The sequence below is a fragment of the Carassius gibelio genome, chromosome B23, assembly GCF_023724105.1.
Source record: "Carassius gibelio isolate Cgi1373 ecotype wild population from Czech Republic chromosome B23, carGib1.2-hapl.c, whole genome shotgun sequence".
In the NCBI taxonomy this organism is placed as follows: Eukaryota; Metazoa; Chordata; class Actinopteri; order Cypriniformes; family Cyprinidae; genus Carassius; species Carassius gibelio.
This window is the reverse complement of record NC_068418.1, coordinates 9579593-9604968: the sequence shown is the minus strand read 5'-3', so window position 1 is coordinate 9604968 and position 25376 is coordinate 9579593. Positions and strand designations below refer to the sequence as shown.

The following is a 25376-nucleotide window of genomic DNA, read 5'->3' as shown; positions in this document are numbered from 1 at the left end:
GCACCGTCCTTCGGATGAGATGTTAAACCGAGGTCCTGACTCTCTGTGGTCATTAAAAATCCCTCTTTCGAAAAGAGTAGAGGTGTGACCTAGGCATCCTGGCTAAATTCGCCCATTGGCCTCTGACCATCACAGCCTCCTAACAATCCCCATATCTGCTGATTGGCTTCATCACTCGGTCTCCTCTCCACCAGCACTTTTTTCCTCAAAGATAGTAGTGTTATTTTATGGCTTTGAATAAACGTGCATTAGTAATATTTTGCTCAATGTGCCCTCAGGAGAGCAGCCAAAAGCTTTTCCCCCTAACTGAAATTATGCCAATTTTAAATTTGAAAAGAATCTGAATATTGCTAATATTTAAGTGCAAAATTTTAATTGAGTTTTTCAGCCAATTTCACAGCCCTACTTCAGAGTAGGGTCTAAAACATTTCTATAGGAACTATCAGTGATGTACAGTAAGTGTGCACTGATTGGCCAAAAACAAAATGAAACACCGGCTGCCCAGCATTTTTAAAAAGCCATGTAAAAATATTTACTCCGCGAACAGAGATAACGGCATTTACCTGTTGTTTGCCGTGTGTGTTCTTTTCTCAGCCTCACTTACATGTAACACTGCAAGTTAATATAGGAAGAAAATATAGGAAAATACTTATACTGAGATTTTTGCTCAGCATATGCTGCAGCGACAGCAATATTTTAAAAGACCCTAATGTTTAATAAATAGTTTAATTCAGTAACAATAAGGCTTTTTGCCAAATAAAACCGGTTACTCATTGGCAATCACTGATATACAGTAATTCATTAGGCTATTTACAGTTGCTTAGCAACATAGCAACTTGCAACATTAATGTAGAATGTACATTTCATCTGCAATACACTTTTATCCAAAGCATCTTACATTGGATTAAAAGTATGCATTTTGTCATCACAAAACATTTGTTTGGGAATCTAACCCAAGACCTAAAGATTGCTATAATGTCATGCTCTAGTGTGATACATTTTATTAGCATTACATGTATATCATCTCAAATAAAACTGTATCTGCAGTGGATTCACTCTGCTGGATTCACAAGGAAACAGAAGCTTTCAGCCCATTACAGTCTCTTGTGCAGACCTTTGAATTTTTCACCACATTATAACGAAGCGGTGACAACATGTGGCGGTGTAGCATACTGGGTGCAATCCATCATGGTGCAGATCAATGAATTAAGCAATGTTTAGGTGTTAAATGTTTCAGCGCTAAGCAGAAGCAGCGCTGTCTGTTATCATGTCACACTATTACAGGCCCTTTGAGATGCTCTAAACCAGAGCTAATTTCTGTGGCACATCTCTTAGCCACACAGAGACCAAGAACATGCGCCAAAGCTTGTTTATGTGTGCTTCCCTTGAGAAGATACAGTAAATACAGGCTTTAAGAAAGAAAAAGGACAGGGGGTGTTAAAAACTGCTGGCAATAAGGGCAGAAAAACTGAGATAAGAGGGGTTTATGGGATATGGCAGAATGCTAATTTAATAGGGGCCCACTAGAGACTTGAATGTCTCCCACACACACATCTTTACAAAAAGCACATATGCTGTGTATAGTCAAAAAAACTGAAAAGAAATTTCAAACCATTGGCTTTGAAATTCAAACATTTTTACAAGATATTTATATTAAATATTTGCTATTGCATTTAATCTAATTATAAATATCCAGATGTAATTATTGAAACTGCTTCCACAATGTTATGTTTAACACTCTTAAAGGGACAGTCCACTCCAAAATGAAAAATATGGCATTATCACCTTCAAGTTGTTCCAAACCTGTTTTCTTCTGGTGAACACAAAAGATGATATTTTGAAGAATGTAGTTAACCAAATAGTTGCCAGTAGTCAAGTCCATGTTTACCGGAAACTATTTGGTTAACTACATTCTTCAAAATATGGTCTTTTGAACATCTTCAGGATGAGTAAACAATGCTTCAAATGTAATTTTGGGGGGAACTATCCCTTTAAGTGCTGGCACTCACTGCCAGCTCCTGTTGGTGCTGCACTCACCAGTGTGTGGCGTTTCATGTGCTCCCTCCGGGTGAACTTCTTCCCACAGATCTCACAGGGATACGGCCTCTCGCCCGTATGTGAACGCATGTGCCTCTTCAGGATGCACTGGTGCATGGCGGAAAAACTGCAGTATGGGCACTTAAACTTCTTCCTGATCACTGTGAAGTCATTAACTGTGGATAGAGATGAAGAGATGTTAGGAGAGCTGATCAGAGTCTGAACACATGCAGATGATGCCACTGGAAGTATGAGAGTTAATATAAGTGAAGTGTTAAAGCCCTGAACATAGCATTAGCATTCTGTAAAGCTATGAGGGGTTTAACCCAAACAAGGACATTACTCTACATCAGAATTAGCCAGCAGGAAGAACATGTCCAGGTCAAATATTACCTCTAAATGAAAAGAAATACGAATTTGAATTTGCTTCAATAAAAAAAATGGCCATTACAAGGTCCATATTTAAAAATACATTGTTAAAGTACTTTCTCGACAGCTAAGCATTCATCCACCCCAAATTTCACACTACTGATGCACAAACAAATTTGGTGACAGGGTTGCGATGCCTGCAGTTTTACTTCAGAATAGGATGATTTTACACTGTTGCGATGGGTTGCAGGGGCTTGAAGTGACCTCCCCGGAACGTGATGGAGGGACATGATTGGGCTCATGCTGGGCTGGTTTTGATTGTTAATTTGATTGTTAATCAGTTCATGTTCATCTGGTCCGTGTATCATCTGATCATTCAATTATTCCATTCAATCTGGCAAACGAAAAATGGTTAAAAAAAAGGTCAATATTGAAATTTTCAGTTTTTGCTGTATGAACCAAACTTTTTAAGTTGGCGTTCCGTGGAGGGATACAATCAGTGTATCATTCGTTCATTAGTTTTTTTATTTAATACTGAAAGTAGAAAGATGAATAAACGTCTCCTTCTTAGCTTTTTAGTTTTTTTTTTTTTTAAATCCAGCTTAAATATTCATTTTTAGTTTAGAGGTAAAAATATATATATATATATATAAACAGCTTGAATATTCGATTTCTACATGTGTGCATTTATTATTACTGGTACTTTCACATCAGTCACTGTATTTTCTGTCCAATCCCTCCTATCCTTTCACTGTGTCATCTAGTGGCAGACACTGAAGATAGCCAAAGCACTGACAAACTGCGAGAGGGATACTCTCCCTAACTCACCTGCCCTTAGCTACCAAAAGCAGCCCCAAAAGACAGTTTCCCTAGCAACCACAGCACCGAAACAGATTTTACTGCTCAAATTCAACAAAGAAAGATGAAAAACCCACAATGCAGCATAGCATAGCTTGCTATTGTTTGCTGAACAATTGCTGCACAAATTATCAACCCAAACTCACAAAAGCAAACATCAATTCCACTACTTCTTGTTCTTGTTCTATTTTTTCAGTCTTCTGTTAGTAAAAGACTCATACAGAGGCATGTGCTTTGTGTTATTCATACTGTGATGACTGTAATCTCATTAGGCATTGGTCTAGCTAATAAGCGGATGAGCGCCATTTAGGTAAGAACAAACCTGAAGCCCAGGTTTAACTAATAATCCATACACATGAAAGACCTGATGAGCATGTGCTGCTGTAATGACAAAACCAAAACGTTTCACATTTACTACCTCAGAATCTGAACAGCTGCCGTGAAATTGACAATCTACACTTTTTAAACAGCTGATGCTTTGATCTGATATATGATGACAACAAGCTTAAATTTAAAATAGCAAATAAACCCCTTGTGACCTAACTAAAAATCTGTAGCTGACGTTTTTTTATATAACAGGTTCTCAATTTATTTTTATTATTTGTCAAATCAAATGACCACAGTTTTCATGATGCTTTACGTCAAAATTTATTGCCTAAAAAATTACATCAATAGTAATGTTCCAAAATACATAATTTACAGAAATCTGGTATTAGTTGAAATATTATTTTTTTTCCATTTCAGTTATAAAAAATAGTGCAATTCAAAACAGCCGTGACTGAGATGTCTGATGTGTTTTTACACCCACCATTCAAACCTCTTCAGACAATATCAGAGTGCATCAGTCCTTTCGTCTCCTGAGGAGAAAGTGCTAAGACCTTGAAAACGTCAGTGCAGATCTCTCTCTCTTTCTTTGCATAGACGATAAACAGTGATTCATTTCACAATTCACCCCACATTGAGTGCAGCAACACACTTAACATTTTGAAAGAGAACCGTCATGCTTTCATTCTGTAACCTGGACATTTTATGACATATGTTGTGTGAAAATTGTAATTAATAATTAACTGGTTTAATTAACGATGTTTCCTCTAGGTATTACTACAAGTGTAGACTGCCTCAAAGATATCCACGACCTCAACTTAATACATTTGTGGTCTGACCACTCAATGACAAAAACACAGCTAACTTTCAAGATTTAAAAAACACTTGGGCGCTCCATGAGATTTAACATTAGAGATATAAAAACACAACTATAATTTGTCCAGAAACACCTTCAATCATTCTACTGGCTGTTACGGTCAGGTTGGAGACTAGTGTGAGGTCACACAAGGACCGGTCACAACTTTAAAGGACTTACATCTTTTCCTCTTACATCTCTTTTATCAGTGCGATTTAGGATGGGAGAGAGCCGAGAAGAGCTAATTACTGACATGATTCAATGCACTCACACACACACGCATACATTTGAAGAAAACCTAACTTGCTGAAAGATTTAGCACATTGCCTAATCGTTTTCATCCCTAATCATCTTGTCACACAAGTGCAGAATACAAGAGAGAGTTTCTCCTGCAGAGGGCAGCATTGTGCACAGGTTTAACAGCTAAATTTACTACTCTGAGTTAGTAAACCCTGCGCCTGAGTCCATCTAAGCATAATAAGATTAGTTCGCTGGCAAAGAGAGGGGTGCGAAGCCACCCAGAATGAAAAAGCATTGGCATCCAATGCACGGAAATCTCTATGTTCTCCAATCTTCAGTAAAACCTTGAATAATCCTGTGTTGTACAAAAAGCAGACAGCTCTATATGCGACAAGAGAAATTACATAAAATGTCTTTATTTTGCATAGCGTTTGTGCCTCAGCAGCCATATGCAGTAGTCATAAAAGGAACCTGACGGTTTAGGTATTCGAAGAACATACAAATCTGATGTACAGTAAAAAAAAAAAAAAAAAAGAAGTGTAGAAATGTCAACAGTGCTGTGGCCAAAAGTTGGGGAAGGCCTGGTTTGGGATGACCTGAAGTTTGTATCACATTCCCTTTGTAATGAAGTAATAAATGTTGCTGGTTTGGAGAATCAATCGTTTATACGGATATGGTCATCTTCCTGTAAGCCGTGCAGGTTCCACAGCTGCTCAGTGGGCGAGATTCCCGACTGACAGCAGACCTTGCCGTGGGTAGCCAGGTTTTTCTGCGTGCTGAAGGTTCGGGAGCAAGCGGGACACGTGTACACGCGGTCACTGGAATGCACGGACGACAGGTGGCGGTTCAGGTCTGTTCGGTCGCGGAAGTGCTTGAGACAGTACATGCACTGCATCAGCTTCCGTTTGAGGTGGATGGTCTTCTCATGGCGGTCGGCGTTGGACTTGAGGGTGAAGCTTGCGGGACACTGCGAACAATGGTAGCGCGCTGGCGGAGGGTTGAGAGGAGATGTGGCCACTAGAGGGCGATGGTGGTCGAGGCAGTCCAGCGAGAGGGCCATGAGCGAGAGCGTGTGGCTGTATTCGTGCTGTCTCAGTTGAAGCAGGCTGCTAAACAGTTGCTTACACAGAGAGCAGGCGAGCTCCTGCCGCCAGCCCGGCCCTCCGCCCTGCACCTCCGCCACACACACTCCATGCTTCTCCTCCACCATCTGATCTTCCTCTACAGGAACCTGGACACGCTCCAGCCCTGAGAGCGAGAGGGAGGGAGGAAGAGAGAGAGAGGTGAGAACTAACGCCAGGATATCGGCTTATGTATGTGAAAAATAACAGGCAGTCATGTGGTGGGCAGACACCACACGTACCTGCATTGTTATTTGGTCTATTGTCTTCTTGCATTTCCTCCTGTAAGAATACACACACATGCACATCAACACTTGTGTACTTCTGAGCACAGGTCTGTATTGAGGTGTGTACTCCTGAGGCATGAAAGTTCATAAGGTAAAACACACAAACATACACACTAGAAACAGAAGAGACAGACGGGACCCTTGAAGAGAAAAGAAAAGCAAAGAAAGAGTTGAACAAAACCTGAAATGCAAAGGATAGCATGCAAAAAAGCTGTCTTGGTCTTTAATGCAAAAAATAAAAATGCAAAAAATATTTTTAGTTAGTATTTATTGCTTATTAACGTTAAAACATATTTATAATATCATTTCTATTTTTAATGTAAGTCTTTGATAGTTGGGTCTACTAGAAAAATCTACATCTCACTCTTGAGCAATTTTGCTTTTGTGTATATATTCATATCTATGGAGTAAATTGAGAATTTGTCTATTTAAGAAAAAATATTAAGTAAAGAATTAAGAAAAAATAAATATAAAAAATTAAGAAAAATTTAATTAAACATATATTCTCTTTAAAAGTCTGGCAAAGTCAATGTATCTTATTTTACTGACATTTGAGTAAAGTTTTGTGTAATGTTTGTCTATTATTTTTATTCATTCGGTTTGGGTTTCTCAACAGCATACCCAACAGGTGGAGACAAAGAGAAGAGGTGTGTATTTGTTTGGGAGGTGGAGGGTTGCAGATCCAATTGTTTTTTTTTGTTTTGTTTTTTTTCGTGCAGCTTGTACGTGTATAGGTGTGGCCCATCCCCCTTGTTCTCGGTCCACCCTCTCTTGCGTAACAGTGACACATTATGGTTTAAGCAAACAGATGGCTTGTCCACAGAGATGGTACAACTTCTTGGGTGGGGGGGAGGTCCTGCGAAACCAAATGCCACCTCAGCACACACGGGGAGAATGCAATTTCCTGCTCTCACTGAAGAAAACAAAAACCCACCCTTCCCCTCTGGATTGTCCATCACTATTGATTTCTATCGCCACCTGGATCCCCCTCTTATCAGAAGATCCTCAGCTGCGGAAGTCGTCATTATAGTCATCAGAATGACAAATGCACAGGGGACGTTAGGCGTCCTGAATTTTTTGTACACTTATTTTGAGGGAAAACTGGCAGAATTCTGTGGAATATGGTCAAATGTGTTATGGATGATTTGATTGCTTGTGGTCACGTGTGAATTTTGACTATCAAGTTGTGTCAAATGTGTGGAAATCTTTGGAATATGTGGAAATCCCTACACACAGGCCTTTATTTTTCTCACAGAAAGGAAGAAAAAGCAGAACCATGAATTAACAGAAAAAGAGAACATGCAGGAACAGAGCAGACAATGCAAAAAAAAAAAGTAAAAGGCAACAAATCACCCACAACAATCTGACAGATTCTTAAAAAGGAGCTATATATTAAGAGACACACAAAGCTGAAGGATAAGTGGTCTATTGGGTGTTTGTTGGACTTACCTCAGTGGGTGAGGCCTTCGGGGCCCGTTCCTCATAAAGCTCGTCTGGGGGCCCCCCAGACTGTGGCATACTGAGGGCCCCTGGGGGCCGTGGCACGGATGGCGGAGGCGGCAGTAGAAGAGGAAGAGGAGGAAGAGTAGACGGAGGAGAAGATGTAGACGACCTGTGTTTGCTACCAAACAGGGCCCCTGGATGGTGGAAGCTGCTGCTGCCATTGAAGCAACGAGGCCCTGAGAAGCACAGGAAATGAGTCTCACCCACCTACTCTCAGACCAGCGGCCATCTTCCACACAGCAGCAGAGAGAGAGGAGGAGGAGGAGGAGGGGAAGGGGGCAAGGGGCACACACAGCCTTCATTTAGAACCAGAGAGGGAGAAGAGGGAAGAGATGAAGATGCCGGAGTGGGGTTAGGCCTTGGCCTCTCTCGCTCCGTTTTTTTGGTTCGCTCCATCCACCCACGTGCACATGCAAGGGATAGCCGCATGTGTGTGTGTTTAAGTGAGCGATAAAGAAATAGGAAAGAAGAGGCTTTTAAATGATTGCGGACATTCTCTTTATTAAAACTTGCCAGAATCTGTTCACACAAGATATAGACTAAATAGACCATAACCATGCTTCATGAGAGAAACCAAGAGCAGAAGAGGCAAAGGTTTAGAGAAAGGTGAAATATTTACACCAATTGTAGAACGTAGAGGATCAAATGTGACATTTTAAAGAATGATTTGTTTTTAATGTTTAGAACCCTTTTTTTATGTATAGTAATCAGAACTGTCAATTTTATGTTGTTAATTCAATGTGATTATTTAGAAAGAAAATAATAATTCCTTATGGCTTTAATGTAATTCTACAAAAATTAGGACGTGACACAAGATGCAAATGCTAGTGACATTTTGCTGGAAAATAAAAACTGTTAATAGCATGTATCAAAATTCAGACACTAGTCACAGATTTCTGTTGGTCAACTCAGCAAACCGGCATGACCAACTTAGCCTAAGTAGATTTTTATTTTGGAAATCTTTTACCTTTATGCAAACATTTCAGAAAGCATGACTGGATTTCACCTCCAAAAATTCCCAAACAACAGTACATGTAACTTCATCTTTAGGCTTCTAAATTCACTGTTTGGTCTTTTTATTCAATGATTCACTTGTCTGCCACAATGTCTTCTTTTAAATTTTAACGTTTGCAATTTAATAACAAACATATTTCATTATTCAGACTTATGCTATACCTCCACTATATACGTGGTCATCTGAATATATAGTATATGCTAGACTTAGCTTCTTTCTTGTGTTCTTTCTTGTTTCTCTGAGCTTATTGTGTTTATGAATGTTTCATCTTGTCTTTTTTTGGACAAGAATGTTTGTGGACTCCTGTTGTTGGGAATCTGCTGGAGTTGCTGGTTAAGCGCTAAGTGCACATGCTACAGTAATGCACAACCACCAACAGATTCCTGGAATTCTTCTCTCCTACACGTCCACTCCCATCTAACACACATCACCCTCTCCTTTCTCCTTCCTTTTGTCTGCACTGTGTAAATGTAGCCGTGCTGCAAACTCCCCTACATCAATTAACAGTAATTGAAACTGAATGTATGGTTCACATCAAACCATCAGTCCACTGTCATTCTCTCATTTGTAAAATTCCCAACTAAAGTGCACTTAGGTATATTGATGGCGGTTGCAAAACTTTTCAGGAAATTCTTGGGGGTTAAGTGAAGACAATGTAGTGCAGGTTTGATAGGATATGGGACGGGCATTTGACCTAATGGCCACCAACCGTGGTCCATTTCAATAGAAATTTAAAGGTTGATTACAGGTCAGGGTTTGAGATCAAGCCTGAAAAGCTTTGTCTCAGACTTTGGCGTGAAGATGAACTAACTTTTACATCTCTCCTATTAATTATCTAAATAAAGTAACATGTCCTACGGTTGGTTTCCCAATCTAGTGGAATCTACAGGGAGAAAATGCTCATCTGAATGTAGAAACAACGAGTAGCTGGGAGGATACAGGAAATAATGTCATGCTATTAGAGCTCATGATATACCAGAATCGAGAAACTACCACCTGATATCTGGCGAGCTGAGGTTAACCACCAGCTGCCGTGTCATAGGGTGTCTTTTCTATGAGAAACGGTACAAACCTTCACATATAATATTCCCATGATGATACCTGACAGCTAACAGTATTGTTGTGTGTTTTAGAAGACACATTCTTCTTAGACCAATTTCTTTTGTTAACTGCTTTCGAAATCATGTGCTCTCTAAGTAGGTATACTTTAAAAAAGTAATAACTCTGTTCTATGCAGTGGCGTAACTTTGCATTAAAAAAGTGGCGGGGACACCGCACAGCTCATTTTGCTAGGTTTTAATTTTTTTATATATAACCTAATTTACTTGGGGACTGGGTTTAGAGTTGGAAAAACTAATTTACGCTTTTCAAAAATACATCGAAAAATACATGCTTTCACTTTTGATTTTGCGATATTGTCAGGTTTTACAATAAAACATTATTGTCCGTTTTGCTTACACATATATACACCTTTCACCTTTTAAGACAAAAAAAGATTGTTATTTTTAATTAAAATGCACATTAAGTAGGCTATATAAAAAAGTAAGATTCAATAACAAAGTAGTGAAAAAAAACAGTAAACAACAAATATAAGCTTTTCAAAATGAAAACAAAACAAAAAGAAATGTAAAACATCAATATTTGCATCATTTTTGCTGCGAACACCTTCGTGCTCCTGCTGACATGGTGAGTGTAAACCAGGCTCTAGACTCGAAGCATAGCGCAGTTCAAACAAGTTGCTGTTTGATGTCATATGCAACAGAAATGGCAGCTTTTATGCGTTGAACAACACAGTGGGCATGCCACTGTAGGCTACCACTCATAAAATTTAGTCAGTCGCAGTCTGGAGACCTGCAGTCTGATTAGTAAACATAACAAAAACTGGTTATTATTATTTTTTATATGAATAATAAAATAAATATAATGAAAACTCGCCCACTCGATTTCGTAATATTCTTTAATATTGTAGTCCGTATGAAAAGGTGCATTTCTATTAAAGGCACGTCCATGTGGAGACACTCGGCAACCTCATCTTTCCATTGACTCAGAAAGCACTAGTTTATTAATAAATAATTAAAATGTCTTCTTTTCCTTTGAAACGTTTATAATCACTTTGGCGGTGCTTGAAGGCAATTGCTTTAAACGCGAGCCGGAGCGCGTAGTGGCTCTCCTACCTATATATCTAAGTATTATTTTAATCAGTTTAATATGACGTGCGACTAAATGACTAGAACATTTTTTAGTAGAGGGCAGGCCTACTTAGCATAAGGAATTGCTCCATTTTTTAAATAAAATATTATAATGACATTATGAAAAGTGTGATAGCTGCAAATCACGTCGTTATTGCACTGCACAAGATATGAGTAGGCTAATGGGTAAGGAGTCAACAATTTTATTAATTCGATTTTTAGATTATGAAGAATGATTGGTTGAACTTGTATTCCCTTTAATACATACCTTCCACAATATATTTTTAAACTACTATCAAAAATTGGTACAGACAATATCGACCCTGGGAAAAAGTGGTGGGGACATGTCACACCTGTCCCACCCGCAAATTACGCCTATGGTTCTATGTAGTATGAATGTGTGTAGTATGAATTTAATCTGGACGTACTTCTTTCAGCATGTTGTCATTGTCAGGTGACCTACATACACTTCAATACAAATCCTCTCCTGAGGCCAGTGTTGGGTGTAACGCGTTACTGAGTAATTGTACTAGTTACTGTAATTAAATTATTTATCCACTGAAAAAGTAAAGTAAGGGATTACTGCTTTTTTGTAGGTAATTTAATTACAGTTACTTACAAAGTACCCTGAAAAGATTTTATAGTTGGGCTTTTCCTGAACATCATACCAAACTGAAATGTATTGTTTAACTTTTCTTGTTGTTATTCAGAGTATTTCTAATTATTAATCAAAGAAGGTAAAAATGTTTAAGTATTACCGTTGTTTTAAAGCTAAAAGGCTAAACTATTCTATGTTTGACTCAGATAGATAGAATAAATAGTTCATTAAGTTACTCATTGAGTAACTAAGATGCTTTTCAGACAGAGTAATTTGTAAAATAATTTAAGTACAATAATTATGATTTAATTAGTAATTAATTACTTTTTGAAAGTAACTTACCCAACACTGCCTGTGGCCTCATGTTAAGTATTGTACTTCAGAATGTTGTCCAAATAGTAGGTCTTCTGGGTACTTTTTGCGGACTATTTTATGAATACTATGAATTCTGACTTAATACCCTTTTAATTTATTGTTTTTCACCTTATATAGAAGGAAAATGTGCATATTTGCATACAGCCCATGTTGTAGCATGGGCAGAGCATTCACAGAACTGTCTAGAACCCAGAAGTGTAATGACCTATGAATTCTGTAAAAAATAGCTCGAACTGCAGGACAGTTTTACATTCATTAGTGAAGCATTTACACCCAACCAGGAAGGCACATGCTCAGGTCCAATTTAATGAAATTTCAACCCATAAATAACATCTATAGTAATTTAAACTGAATTTGCTCAGGTTCATGTCAATACTTCAGAAATGGTTTACAATCCAGAATGCAAATCTAAGCTAGGGCTGAGTTTGTGCTTATCCAATATCTTTTTTTTTATTTTGAAGAATTATATTTCTGATTAAAAGAGTAGTTCACTTCCAGAACAAATTTTTTACGTATAATATATTGTAATATAATAATTCACCCACTTGTCATCCAAGATATTCATGTCTTTCTTTCATGTTTTTCAGTCGTAAAGAGATTATGTTTTTTGAGCAAAACATTTTCAGGATTTCTCTCCATATAGTGGACTTCTATGGTGCTCCTGAGTTTGTACTTCCAAAATGCAGGTTAAATGCAGCTTCAAAGTGCTCTACATGATCCCAGCCGAAGAAGACAGGTCTTATCTAGCGAATCGATCTTTTTAAAATTTAGTTTTTATTACAATTCATATACGTTTTAACCTCAAATGCTCGTCTTATCTATTTTTATCTATTTTTTTCTGGTTCATAACAATTAAGATTTGTCGAAAAACTCATACATAATTTTGCCTTTTCTTTTTTGTAAAGGGCATTTAATCTTCTTTGCATGTTCACTTTGTAAACATTGCATCAGTACTTCTGCAGCGATGTTGGAAAATTTTGAAGTTGAAGGAGAAAATTAAATGAGAGATTTTAGACCTACCCTGTCTTGGACCGGAAAAAAGAGTTCACGCAACGTGATTTACTAACACTTGCACTAATTTGGTCAATATGTAAATGAGATGTTGCCTTCGTGTTCTTTATTTTGCACATTGTCAGTAAATGACCTACAGAAATTTCCACGTCCATCAGCACTGTTTCAGAATTGCGTTCTCATGCTAATTTGCCCTGTTTAGTAAATCTGATCCTAAGCATTTTTGTAAGGCAAATTCAGAAAAGTATGTCCAAACTGTTAACTTAATTTAACTTGTAACGTGTGATCTTGCATCTAAAAATATGAGTACGGTCAAATTCAGTGTTGCAGAATACAGTATTCACATATAAACATAATATGTTCTCTATATATTATATCTTTACCAGCCCATGTGCAGTATTGTACAAGTTCTGTTTTGTATTGAATTATAATATTGTGATTGCATTTGTGTTTTAATATTAACTGTGTATCAATTGATATTCACACTTTGTTTTGGTATATACATCAAGTATGTACTGTAGATGGTTCTTTCCTTGGAACAACTCACAGATTCCTAGTCAGTGCAAATTTGTATATCCATACACATGAACCACACACACGCACACACACACGCACACACACTCACTTCCCCTGAGACTATAGCAGTGGCGTTGAAGAGGACAGGTTGTCAGCCTGCTGTCAGTGTGTATAGATCAGTAGAGAAGACAGTCACACACCTAAAGCAAAACACACCCCCAAACCTGACCCAGGATCAGCCAACAACACACTATCTGGGTTAATCACAGCAGCCTGCAGGACGCAAGGGGACCCGCCGTAACCCGCTCGGCTCGATCAAATCAATTCCTTTCCCAGAGACTTCAACAAGTCTATTTGAAGTTTTGGAGAGGAGGGAGACTAGTGATTCGTCAGAGTGGTACGGTGCAGTTCAACAAGCGCTGTTTGTTTTAGAGGGGCGCAGAACCCCAAACTATCATCGGTTGATCAGTTACATATTAACAGATTTTTCATGCTTCGTAAGGGTTGTAAAACAACATAAGATTGATCCATACAGCTTGAGCATTTTATTCAAAGTCTGAAACTGAAAAGTTAGCTCGGAGTGACCAAATTAGTTTAGAACTCATAAATCAGATTTGTCCTTTTCATGAATCAATCATTTAGACCAATTTATTTAACTGGCTTAAAGGGATAGTTAACCCAAACATTTAAATTAAAGTAGTTATTTTTGTTTTGATTTTATTCTCATAGCTTCATAAAATTATGGTTGAACAACTGATGTCACATGGACTATTTTAACAATGTCCTTACTACCATTGTGGGCCTTGAACATGTCAGTTGCATTGCTGTCTATGCAGGGCCAGAAAGCTCTCAGGTTTTATAATTAAAAAAAAATCTTAATTCGTGTTCTGATGATTAACAACGTTTATTTAAATTTTTTTAAAGGTATTTAATGTTTTGCCGCAATTTAATTTTTTAGAAATTGAGGAATCACAATTTTGAATAGTAATTTTACCAAATGTTACAATTAAACACTTACACAATATGCCAGTCATGACAGTAAAGAGAAAAGAAGGATCCAACCGTATGTCAGCGCTCACGAGTGATGCTATCATATAGTGAGGTGCTGTTCACACAGAATGTGCTTTTGTGTTGACAAAGATGCAACATGGACAGTGGAATAGAAGACCATGCAAGAAAACGTGAGGGAACTTTTAATTTCAGTGCTGTTTTTTTATAATAAGACACTGCAAGAGATGCTATTGCAACAGTCAAACGTGTCCATGTTTACACAGAAAAAAAACTGTAAAGATCGACTGTATGTCTAATATTTCATGTTTGCATCATGGTGACACGGTGATAGTCTGCTGGTGTTATACCTTCAGAAGTCAGAAAGAGCTTTATTACGAAGTAGAAATATATGAGACATGTAACTTGTTTAAAGGAATGTACAGATATATCTACAAGTGCGCAGTTTAGAAATGTACACTTTTCGGATTCTCTGCGTAAAAGCAGTCATTTTGAATTTGCATTACATTGATGGTTGAGATTTTTTTTAAAGCATTTTCATTGAAGCCTATTATTTCTCGACATAACATGTTGGCTATAAGACAATTTAGTACAGGATGTAGTTGTAGTTTATGCATCTTTTCTGCAAAGATATTTAACAAGTGATTTGTTTATCATGTTGACAACTCCATGTTTGCTGCACTCAGAAGAGAATTTTCTTTAACTAGAGGGTTAAAACAAGAAAAAGATGATTTGAATCATGTTATAGTAACATTTGTAAGTTTATTAGTTAAAAGCTGTAAAAAAAAAATCGAGAATCGGTCAGATGTTCTGAAAAGAAGAAATTACCCAAACCGCCCAGTCCTAACATGAGGGTGAGTAATTAATGACAGAATTTGCATATTTGGGTGAACTATCCTGTAACAGATTGTGAGAGAGCTGACTCAAAAAAAATACAATTATTTGTTCATGAATCAAGCATTGCTACTTTTTTCATGATCGTACCAAGATAAGCTAAAACAGATGTCGAGATGTTTAATGAACACTACAAAACCTGTCTGTTTCTCACACAACACTTCCAAATGACTTCAGAAACACACACACACACACACAAATTCTCTAGAACTTTTTAGATTTTTTTTTTCCTGATGTCACCAAGGCCTCTTAACTGTCAAAACCTCTCATTTAAAGTTTTTACAATCCAATCAATTCACAAAGTATAAAATCCTTGAACATCCTGTATTACTCTCAAACATGTCATGCCGCATTGGGTAAAATGGAAAGCGAACTGTGTTTCATGTTGACTAAGCCGGAAGTAGAAATCACAGGAACATTCTGGCAGTGCTGGTGGAAGGCAGGATTTGTACATTAGCAAGACGATCAGATTAATGCTCCTCCATGTCGTCTTTTAGCTGGAGTTTGGGAGACAAAAGCTCCTGTGGCGTGAGTGACAGCCACTGTGTTTCATCCTCAAGAGTATCCATTAAGACTTAATGTAGTTCAGCAAACACACACTCTTGAGCCTGCCCTAAGGGTTTTAAGAGTTGTCCTCCCTCTCTTATTCAGAAGACTGAACTTGAACAGACAAAAGAGACAATTACCAACCCAGGACACAGAGAGAGAGAGAGAGAGAGAGAGAGAGAGGCAAAGAAAGGGAGAGAAGGAGACATAAACACACAAAGGAATAAGCCAAAAATAACAACACACTCACAGAGCCACACACATTCAATACTTTGACAAAGTGATTGAGTGTGGGCAAAAATTGGGTTTGGTGATCCCAAAGCGTTTATGAAATTCAGAGCCATTCATAAAAGCTCTGGTGTTTCCGGGGGATGGATTCAACCACAAAAATGTTACTACTCCCACACTTCAACAAAAGAACTCAAGGGTATAAATATGTATGGACGCATTTAAATATGACAAACTACAATCTCGAAATTCTAGTTCTTCCTCAGCTGAGTACATTCAGATTCAGCACTGCTTTCTGACGTGTGTCATGAGATGTTAAGAGCAAACTGCAGTAACACGGCTGTAGACTTCACATCATTTTTTTCCCCACTGTCCCATCATAAAAAAAAGATATTAACACATACACGCGCACATCTGGAATTTCATGTGTGTGAATGTGTATTATCAGTGTTACAAATATGCCATCATTCAATTTTGTAAATATATTCCTTGTGTGTTCCCAGTGTTGAATAACACATAATCTCATTCATCAAAATAAGTCATTTGTTAATATTAAATATAAGTCTTAAAAAAAGACAAAATACGAAAAAAGAAATATGATGCTCCCAACGTGTCCTTTTCCTTAGTTTCAAAGTTTTCTTTTCCATCATTAGTAAATTGTAAAAATATATGTAAATCAGATTTTCAATTTAAGAGCACAGTTACTGAATGGAACATGAAGGTCAAATGCTACATGTAAGCTTTAAAGCTTTGAAATGGCTGTTCATTTTTAACAGTCTAAAATACATCTTAATCTGCTTTAAACCACTGAAATAAACTGGAAAAATAATGACCTTGATTAAAAATTATGAAAAAAGTTAAAGAAATGGCAACCAATTACAGGACCCATACATTTGAAGCTATAACCTCAATGCAGAAAGTTCATTCCTCACTCAAACACAGTCATACACAGTCTGACGTAGTCCCTAAGACACGAATAACTAATAGGATTCCATCAGAGCCTATAGACGACACAGGGGTTCGTTTAAGTCAGCAGGAGGCTACATTACTCCTAAAGACTTCACAGGGGCACAGAGGTTTGCAATGACATATAAAATAGGAGAGGTTTCAAGCATGCAATGGTAGCAGCAGATACCAAACACTAAGAGTCCCTTTTTAGGAAACACCAAGGCCTGTGGACGCATTCAGTAAGATGTTAAAGTGAGTCAGTGACTCAGTAACAACACAGCCTTAATCATTCTAGCAGGACCACATACAAGTTCCTATATATCTTTTCTAAACATCATTGTTTATGTAGGAGACCTACAAAAACTCAATAGAATATACAGCCCAGCATACAAGTACCTAAAAGCCCCTACAGGACCCTATGGTTTATAGAGACTATAGGACAGTCTTTATGCACCCAATGACAGTATGTAACATACAGCATATATCATTCAAACAGGAGCACATCTACTATCAAAACCTAAGACTCCCTATTGGACTCTATTGGAAACTCCATGAGCGAGAGCAGCGGACCACAGTGAGACTTACGTGAGAAAGAGTGTCCTCCCTTGGGCAGGTAGTCGAACAGAAGCGGGTTCTCCTCTCCGAGCATCTCCGCCCCCAGAGACAACAAGCTGTTCTTGCTCATGAGGGCAGCTCGCAGGTTGGCCACCGAACCTGCTCTCTCCTGGGCCACGGCCTCATCCCGCTCCCCGGACAGAAACCCGCCGTCCCCCGCTGTGGCCTCCTCCTGCTTTACCAGGAGGTCCATGCGCTCGCCACGGCTGTCGGAAATGTTGGGGTCCGTCACTTCTACACCTGTGAGAAAAGAGAGGAATGTTAATGAATTCTCAAAGACACAAATACACACACCCACATTAGAAGATGGGACTCGGTCAGTTAACTCACGAGAACAGGATTAGACCAAGAGCTGAGCCTTTGCATGAGTGTCTTTGTCTACAAATGTGTACATCCTTATTTTATGACTAATAATATTGATATTATTATTAATAATAATAATAATAATAATAACATTAATATTTTCCAATTAATTGACCTTTTGCAAAGGCCCGCCCCCAACAATTTTATTGGTGGTATGTCCGACAAGCCAGGACGCTCTTACACAACACATCAGTGAAAAATACATCGCAGAGCAAAGAGGAAACTGACAACACACTGACAGAGCAGGTTACTTTAAATATGTAACCAAGTCTCAGCTCTCAAATTTGGTCATTTTTAATAAATTCAAACAATAAATTTTGTTGTGACATGACAGATCGCTGTAGTGCTTCAGTTCAAGATGCACGTGAACTGATCGTCTTTTCCTCTTTACAAGTTATAATGTGAAATAAACGTATAACATCTGGAGGTATCTTTTTTCACCCATGGAAAGATGTTAATGCACACCATTTTTCAGGTTCAAATCCACCGGTGTTAATCTACTGTCCTGTCTCTCCTGTTGGTGTTATGATTGGTCAGATCACCCGTCAATCAAACTCACTGTGAAGGGTCAATGGGGTCATTTATATGAACAATCCTGTATTTTTTTAAATCATACGATTTTGATCTTGTGACTCGACTATATGAACCTTAAGACCAGGTTATTTAAATGAAGAGTTCAAAGAGAATTACCATTTCTGAATCAGTCTGAAATACTGCCCTCTATAATTTGTAACATTAGCAGAAAAAAATACTGCATTATGCAAGCAAAAATGGACATTAAAGTCAACATGAATGCAAATTAATTTATTTTCTAAAAGCATGCTATTCATATTTTTATGAATGATTAATGCATGTTAGGCAAGTATGGCAAATAGGCTTGTGTAAAAATATCAGTATTTTGCTAATAATTTGGACCTTTATTTAAACAATCCTGTAATTTTTTGTAAAATCTGGATTAGACAACTGGCTGGATGAAATTCTATTTACCATTTTTGAATATAAATAATTATATCATATTATATAATATAATTTTCAACATTTACAGGAAAAAAACAAAAACTGCATTTTCTTAATGCCAGCAAAAATGGATATTAAAGTCAGCATGAAATGGGAATTCTTCTTTTTTTGTATTGTAATCCATGTTGTTTATCTTTTTGTGAACAATTCATCCTTTTAAAAAACGTAATCTTCTGGTGAAAGACTCCATAAAACCAGCATCTTTCTTACAACTGGCTGCAGCCTCACAATCAAGAACTATTTCATCCCTGCCGTTCAAACTTTTTAAACATAGGGTACAAAAGGCAAAGTGAATCTTTACCTCCCTATTCATTACTACTGTCAAATCAGGCAACATAGAGGAGGCTGCCAAAACACACACATACACACTTCTCCTGTCAAAGACAAGGACGACTACTTGGATGTAAGAAGTCCAAACTGTAAGAACAACGGTAAAAAAAAAAAAAAAAAAAGTGACAAGACACAAAACAACAAAAAATGATTTACTAGAAGAGAGCCAGAAAGGCTTGTTTAGACTAAACTGACAGCCTAAAGGAGAAGAGCTTTTCAAAACAGCTGTCAGTGAAGCTCAGATCACTGGAAGCCTCAAAGCAGCGTGAACGACAGCCCAGCCGACAAACCGCTTCAGTCATGGCACCGCAAGACCCGCCCACAACCTGCCATACTTCACACCAATTAATTACACCTACATTAGGACAGCACGCTCGCAGAAAATACACATTAAGACTCTCTGGCGCTCACAGTACAAGGCTCTGATGCGTGTGTTGTATTTACACAGTATTCTCTGGGGTCTGGATGAACAGACAGAGAAATGGAGACAGTGTGAGGGGATGAAACATAATGAGTGTTATAAACCCCCTCCCTAACTTCATCTGAGGGCCTCCCAATGACAAGCACGGCAACTTCATCAACTTTGAGTTTCAGAGGAGGATTCGGCTCATTTCCAGAGAGAGAGAGAGAGATGGCGTGTGTGTGTGTGTGTGTGTGTGTACGCGAGAGACAGACGCTCATGAAGCACTGACCCCATAAAGATCTTATCTTCTCTTCTGGTGTCCACAGCCTGAAGTTCACAAGAAGGTCACTTACGAAGAACCAAGTCTCCATCGTTCAAATCTACTCTGGTGACTGTGAGATTTGCATTAACATGCAAAAGCTGGTTTTAATCTTTTATTGTTGGAAAATAAGTGCTGTTGTTTCCAATATTTACCTTAGCGCTCTTGCCAAGCCAGACTTTTGTTAGCATGAAGGTCGATGATAAACAAAATGTGTTCAATAGAGTGTTAAAAAAAAGTGTGTTCAAGATAAGTAAAAGAATAAAAGATAGAAAATCAATTTAAAATAAAATAGTGCTGAGCTCTTAGAAATGTACTGTTTGTATTTGTGTTGTGCATGTGTGTATGTGTTTACTGTATATACTGTGCTACCCTATTTTTAACAATGGTTTTGATTTAGTTGGAAAAACTGTCATGTGTAACCATCAAGTAAATAGAATTAACATTTTGCTCACACCTTGAATATTTGTGAGTAGGTAAAAACGATGTTTTATGAAAGTAATGAATTGATAAATATATACATTTTGTGATAGTTTCAACCGTAATGACATTTACATCCCAAACGTACCTTGTCACGTTAGAAGAAGTTCAAAAAGGACTTGAGGGTCTCCACAAGGCATGTCATTTTTTCCCCAAATATTAATAAGCAGTGAAGCAGTTTCTTAATATATTTTAAGAAATAATAATTACTTCGGGTTTTCATTTCAAGAATTTGATTCATTTAATTAGTTAAATCACCCTGACATTTTCGGTTTTAAATTATTTTTAAATTAAAAATTAAAATGAAATGCATGTTAATCATAGAGTAGGTAAAACCATACAGCCTGATCCACCTGATCTGTGTCTTAACCCAGTTTATTCTGCCCAAGAATCACAGGAACAGGGCTGCGTTCAACTTCATTTTTTAATGCCTTCACTTACAAACTCTCATCCGTCTCATTTCCTTGGATGTACGTCATTGATTATGCCCACAACTGGCAGAACCGTGAACTGGAACGTCCTAAGCCCATGATCACTTACTGTAGAATCCACTATGGAGTTGCTGTTTTTTATTTACATTTTTTGCCTTATGAATTTGTTTGTTGCAGCATTTTATATGTATACAGATATGCTTGGGCTATAATAAATGTAAAACAAAAAAAAAGTATCTATTAAAGAGTTGTTTGGGGAGGGGATAAATTAAATGCGATCTGCAATGATTTCACATTCGTGTTGCATTGTGGTCCGTTGAGTGGCCTGAAGTCTGCATATGAAACAGTCTCGCTCCCTCAGTTAAAATCGACGGGTCGAGGGTCTGTCCATATAAACATCCCTCGTCCACTTCACGAAGTGGAACGCACTTATAAATGGCAGTGGGGATTCCCCCGAGGGGAAGTGCTTAGGAAGTTTCCGAGTGCATGTCTAAAAGTGGAGTGGAACGCAGCCCTGGACTGGTCTGACCAACATGTAAGGCAACCAACCACAATTTGTTATTTAAGGGAGAGTTAATCTAAGATATCATTGTTAGATCCCAAGTCTATAGATGCACGTTAATAATTGCACAAGTGTTTAATTTATGGAATAATTATTATTTAACTTGCCACTATGCAAAAACTGGAATATCTAGCTCAACCATATGAAACCACTAACCTGGCAAACTTTTTGACTTGCAATCATTACTTTGTCTCATGGTGGACTGGTGCTCTCTGACTCACAGAAGTTACATAGCAGCCAGCCAATCAGATTGGACCTGGCAATGTGCAAGTCATTTCAGAATACCACTATGGCTGCAAGTCCATGGAGAGAGAGCATGTCTTATTCTCACTGTCCGGGTGCCGAAAGAAGTAATTGTGAAACAGAATAAGAGGGAGGATGTGGAAGATGTAGAAATGAGAGAGGAAGTAGAAATGTGGAGGTGAGAGAGATACATATATAGAGAAAACGACAGAGAGGGAGATGTCTGCCACTAAAAACAAGATGATATCAACATGAATTCATAATTTCTCAATTTGAATCTGTGTAATTTATGTAAATGTTTTTCATTCGTGTATTCTATGTAGATGTAATTCTTTCTTTTAAGAAATGTTGAATGTGTGTTCATGAATATCTGTCTGCCTGTGTGTAGCTCAGTTGCCACAGGGGAACATTCTATTAAAACCAGCGGATTAAACGCAATTTAGAGAGGTGTGTGTAAATCTGTGAGGGGAGAAGTGTGTTAATGGCTGCAGCCATCATACAACTACTGACCCTCACTCACTCAGAGCTTTAGAAACAATCATAAGATAAGCCAAAGATATTGTGTGTGTGTGTGTGTGTGTGTGTGTGTGCGCGCATGCACATGCAAGAGTTTCAGTGTTTAAATGTGACTACATAAAAAAAAATTAACACACAAAACACAATAAATCAAACACATATTGTTAGAGCTGTGGCTTAGTGGTTAAAGGGATAGTTTACCCCAAAATGAAAATGATATCATTAATGACTCATCCTCATGTCGTTCCAAACACGTAAGACCTCCGTTCATCTTCAGAACACAGTTTAAGATATTTTAGATTTAGTCCGAGAGCTCTCAGTCCCTCCATTGAAGCTGTGTGTACGGTATACTGTCCATGTCCAGAAAGGTAAGAAAAACATCAATTTCGAGCCAATTAACGAACAAACGATTGACTCGTTCTCGAGTCAAGAACCAGTTGCATCAGTTTTCGGATCACCAGTAGTGATGGGAAGTTCAGTTCAGGTTTTGCTTGGTTACTTTATTAGGAACTGCAAGATACTCATGGTTTAAATTGAAATAATAATACTCTAGTTGTAGATGGGAAAGAGATATTGTTGACAAGTGAGCAGAAAAGTGAAAAAGAAGCAGAAGAAAGAAATGAGCAGAATGGACAGGTCACACACACACTTATGTGCACAAACACACACAGGCAGAGTTAATTAAGTTGGGGGAGTGGGGAGATGGGAAGTGGAATTCATTAGATAAGTTCACCCTTCGTCTGTGGGCAGGGGCCACAGGAGTCAATCAATAAAATGGATTTGCTGCTCCCAAATGCCCCAAGACCTGACGCCCACAATGAAGAGAGGAGGAAATCGCCCCTTTGACCCCGATTTCTCCCCCTACACACCTGCCCCGACCTCTCGCCCAACACAAACACATTCCAGCCAACACGATACTGATGCATTCCGTTATTTTAAACACTGCATATTCCACTCCACTGCGAGATATAATATCTTACTGTTCATTACGTCCCACTCAACACAAGATACAGGAGGGATCGTTCCCAGAGCCGTTATGAGCCCACTGCGATACACATCTAAATGTACAAACACACACTCTTCACTAATGTGTGAGGAAACCGAAACATCCTACGGACAACGCAGGGGTCTGAAGTTTTCTAGATGATACAGTCTCTTATACAGGCATCAACAGGCAATTCGGGCACAGAGGATTTCCAAACACATATAGAAACGTATAGGAGAGTCTTGCTGTTCCAGCAGGAGCACATACAGCATGAGCAGAGCCAGTTCTGATTCATCTGGTACTATTAGTCACAGCTGGGAAGATATGCATAAACATGCATGACAGAACTAAACATTTAAAAAGTACCAGCTTAGCATGTGCAAAGTGCACAAACTGCCAAACAAGTACAAAGGTGTATATTTAAAAAAGCATCTTCAAAGCAGTGGGTTTCAAAAGGGCCAGGGGACTTCCAGGGGGGTGCGAGAGAGATCAAGGGGATCAGTAAAACCCCCTAAAATTCGATTTGAAATGAATTTAATATATTTATCTTCAAATGTAAACATCTAAATGTAATATGGGTATCAAATGGTAATATTATAGTACTTAGATACACTACCGTTAATATATATATATATATATATATATATATATATATATATATATATGTATTTATTAAATTCTCTTATACTCACACAGGCTGGATTTTGTGGATTTTTTTTTTTTTCTTGGACAGTAAGCAAATGATGAATGTAATACAAGTGTGGCTGGTAAAATACATTTGGCATTTGCATGTTTGATTTAAATGATTGCGGATAAATACTTCACTCTTTTCATTCTCAGTATCCTGAAGTTGTCCGTTTTACTCCTTGAGAATCCGTTTCAAGTGATTCAGTGCATGAGAGAAACCCCAACTGATTTTTACTAAACCGATTGGCCAATTCATGAAAAAAAAAACACCCCAAAAGAGTGAAAAAAATAGTAGGTGTACGGACACTCACTGTATAAAAATCCTGTAAAGGCTGGAATACGCTACACAACTTTAAAAACTGAAAAGATTTTAAAACACTATAGGAATTATACATTTGTCAACTTTGTAAATGGTTAGAGAGAAAAACTGGACATCAGACAAATAAAGGACTGAGGATCACACACTACCAGACTTCCAAGTTGTTCCAAAACAACAAACTCTAGAACACGATGACAAATGAAAACAATGTGTTCTAAAATCATGTTTGATATCCTCCGACTGCACGGACTGAGATTCTGAAGGTAAACAATCTGTGCCTATTATACACAATCTGTGCCTGATTGTCAGTGAAATCTGTCAACTTCAACTGCCCAATTTTGCAGACTGACTTTCAGAAACTAACGTTGACTCTTCTAGACGGCAAATCAGTGCAAAGATCTTTGCAAAGAGCCTAAAGAGAGCCTTCAGGTATTCACTGATGGCACTAGCTATTCACCATATACTACACAGCATAACATATCATCAATGAATGCATATTTGAAATACTATTCCATTCAATGCACATCACTCGAGATGCATTTGCTAACATCTTGCCGTTATTACATCCCACTCGAGACGTGCATCGGGGATACAGGAGGCATTGTTACGCCTTTGTTTTAGATAGTAGCTTAAGTGAATGAGGAACGTTCGTGGAATCTTTGTTCACATGTGTAATCCGAAAGCTTTAATGGGCATTGATTGAAGTGTTGTGTCACACCGAGTGAGATTACAGTGGGAATAATGGCGCATATTGTCCCCCGTTCCCCTCATAAGAGAAGGACTGAATCAGTTTGATTCTTTCTTGCAAAGGGGATCTCAGTTTAATGTGGTTGCCATGGCAGCCAGGCACTCTTGGCTTCAACATTTATGCTAAATAAAACACCCTTTTAAGAGTAGACACAAATAGGCGGACCCACGGTGTTGGCTTTGTGTCCGTTCGTGATTGTGTGTGCGTCTGCGCGTGGGCGTCCGCTGGTTCGAACGTATCTGTTTATCGTGTTCTAGAACGTAAACTCTCGGCATGAGAAAATATGCATTCAGGAACACGAACAAGCGCTGGCGTAGTGGCTCATGTAAGACCTTGTGGTGCGGCATTGAATGCGGGCTTCGTCTCTGAAAGAGCTTTTTGTGAGCGTGAAGAGTGTGTGATGTGTGCGTGTTAATGGTTATTGGAGGGGATGGG

General features: G+C 38.2%; 1 protein-coding gene across 3 annotated transcripts in view; it reads right to left on the bottom strand.

The window, feature by feature from the left end:
* LOC128011236 (zinc finger and BTB domain-containing protein 46) overlaps positions 1–25376 on the bottom strand; it is a 76955-nt gene that overhangs the window by 3322 nt on the left and 48257 nt on the right. For 2 of the 3 annotated variants that reach the window (XM_052593419.1, XM_052593420.1), the window contains exons 3-6: positions 17509–17778; positions 7542–7771; positions 6048–6087; positions 2225–5932 (exon numbers count right to left, since the gene is read on the bottom strand). In XM_052593419.1, coding sequence (XP_052449379.1) covers positions 5340–5932; positions 6048–6087; positions 7542–7771; positions 17509–17778 — 1133 coding nt within the window. In that variant the 3' untranslated portion in view covers positions 2225–5339. The other variant, XM_052593421.1, reaches the window with a different exon arrangement.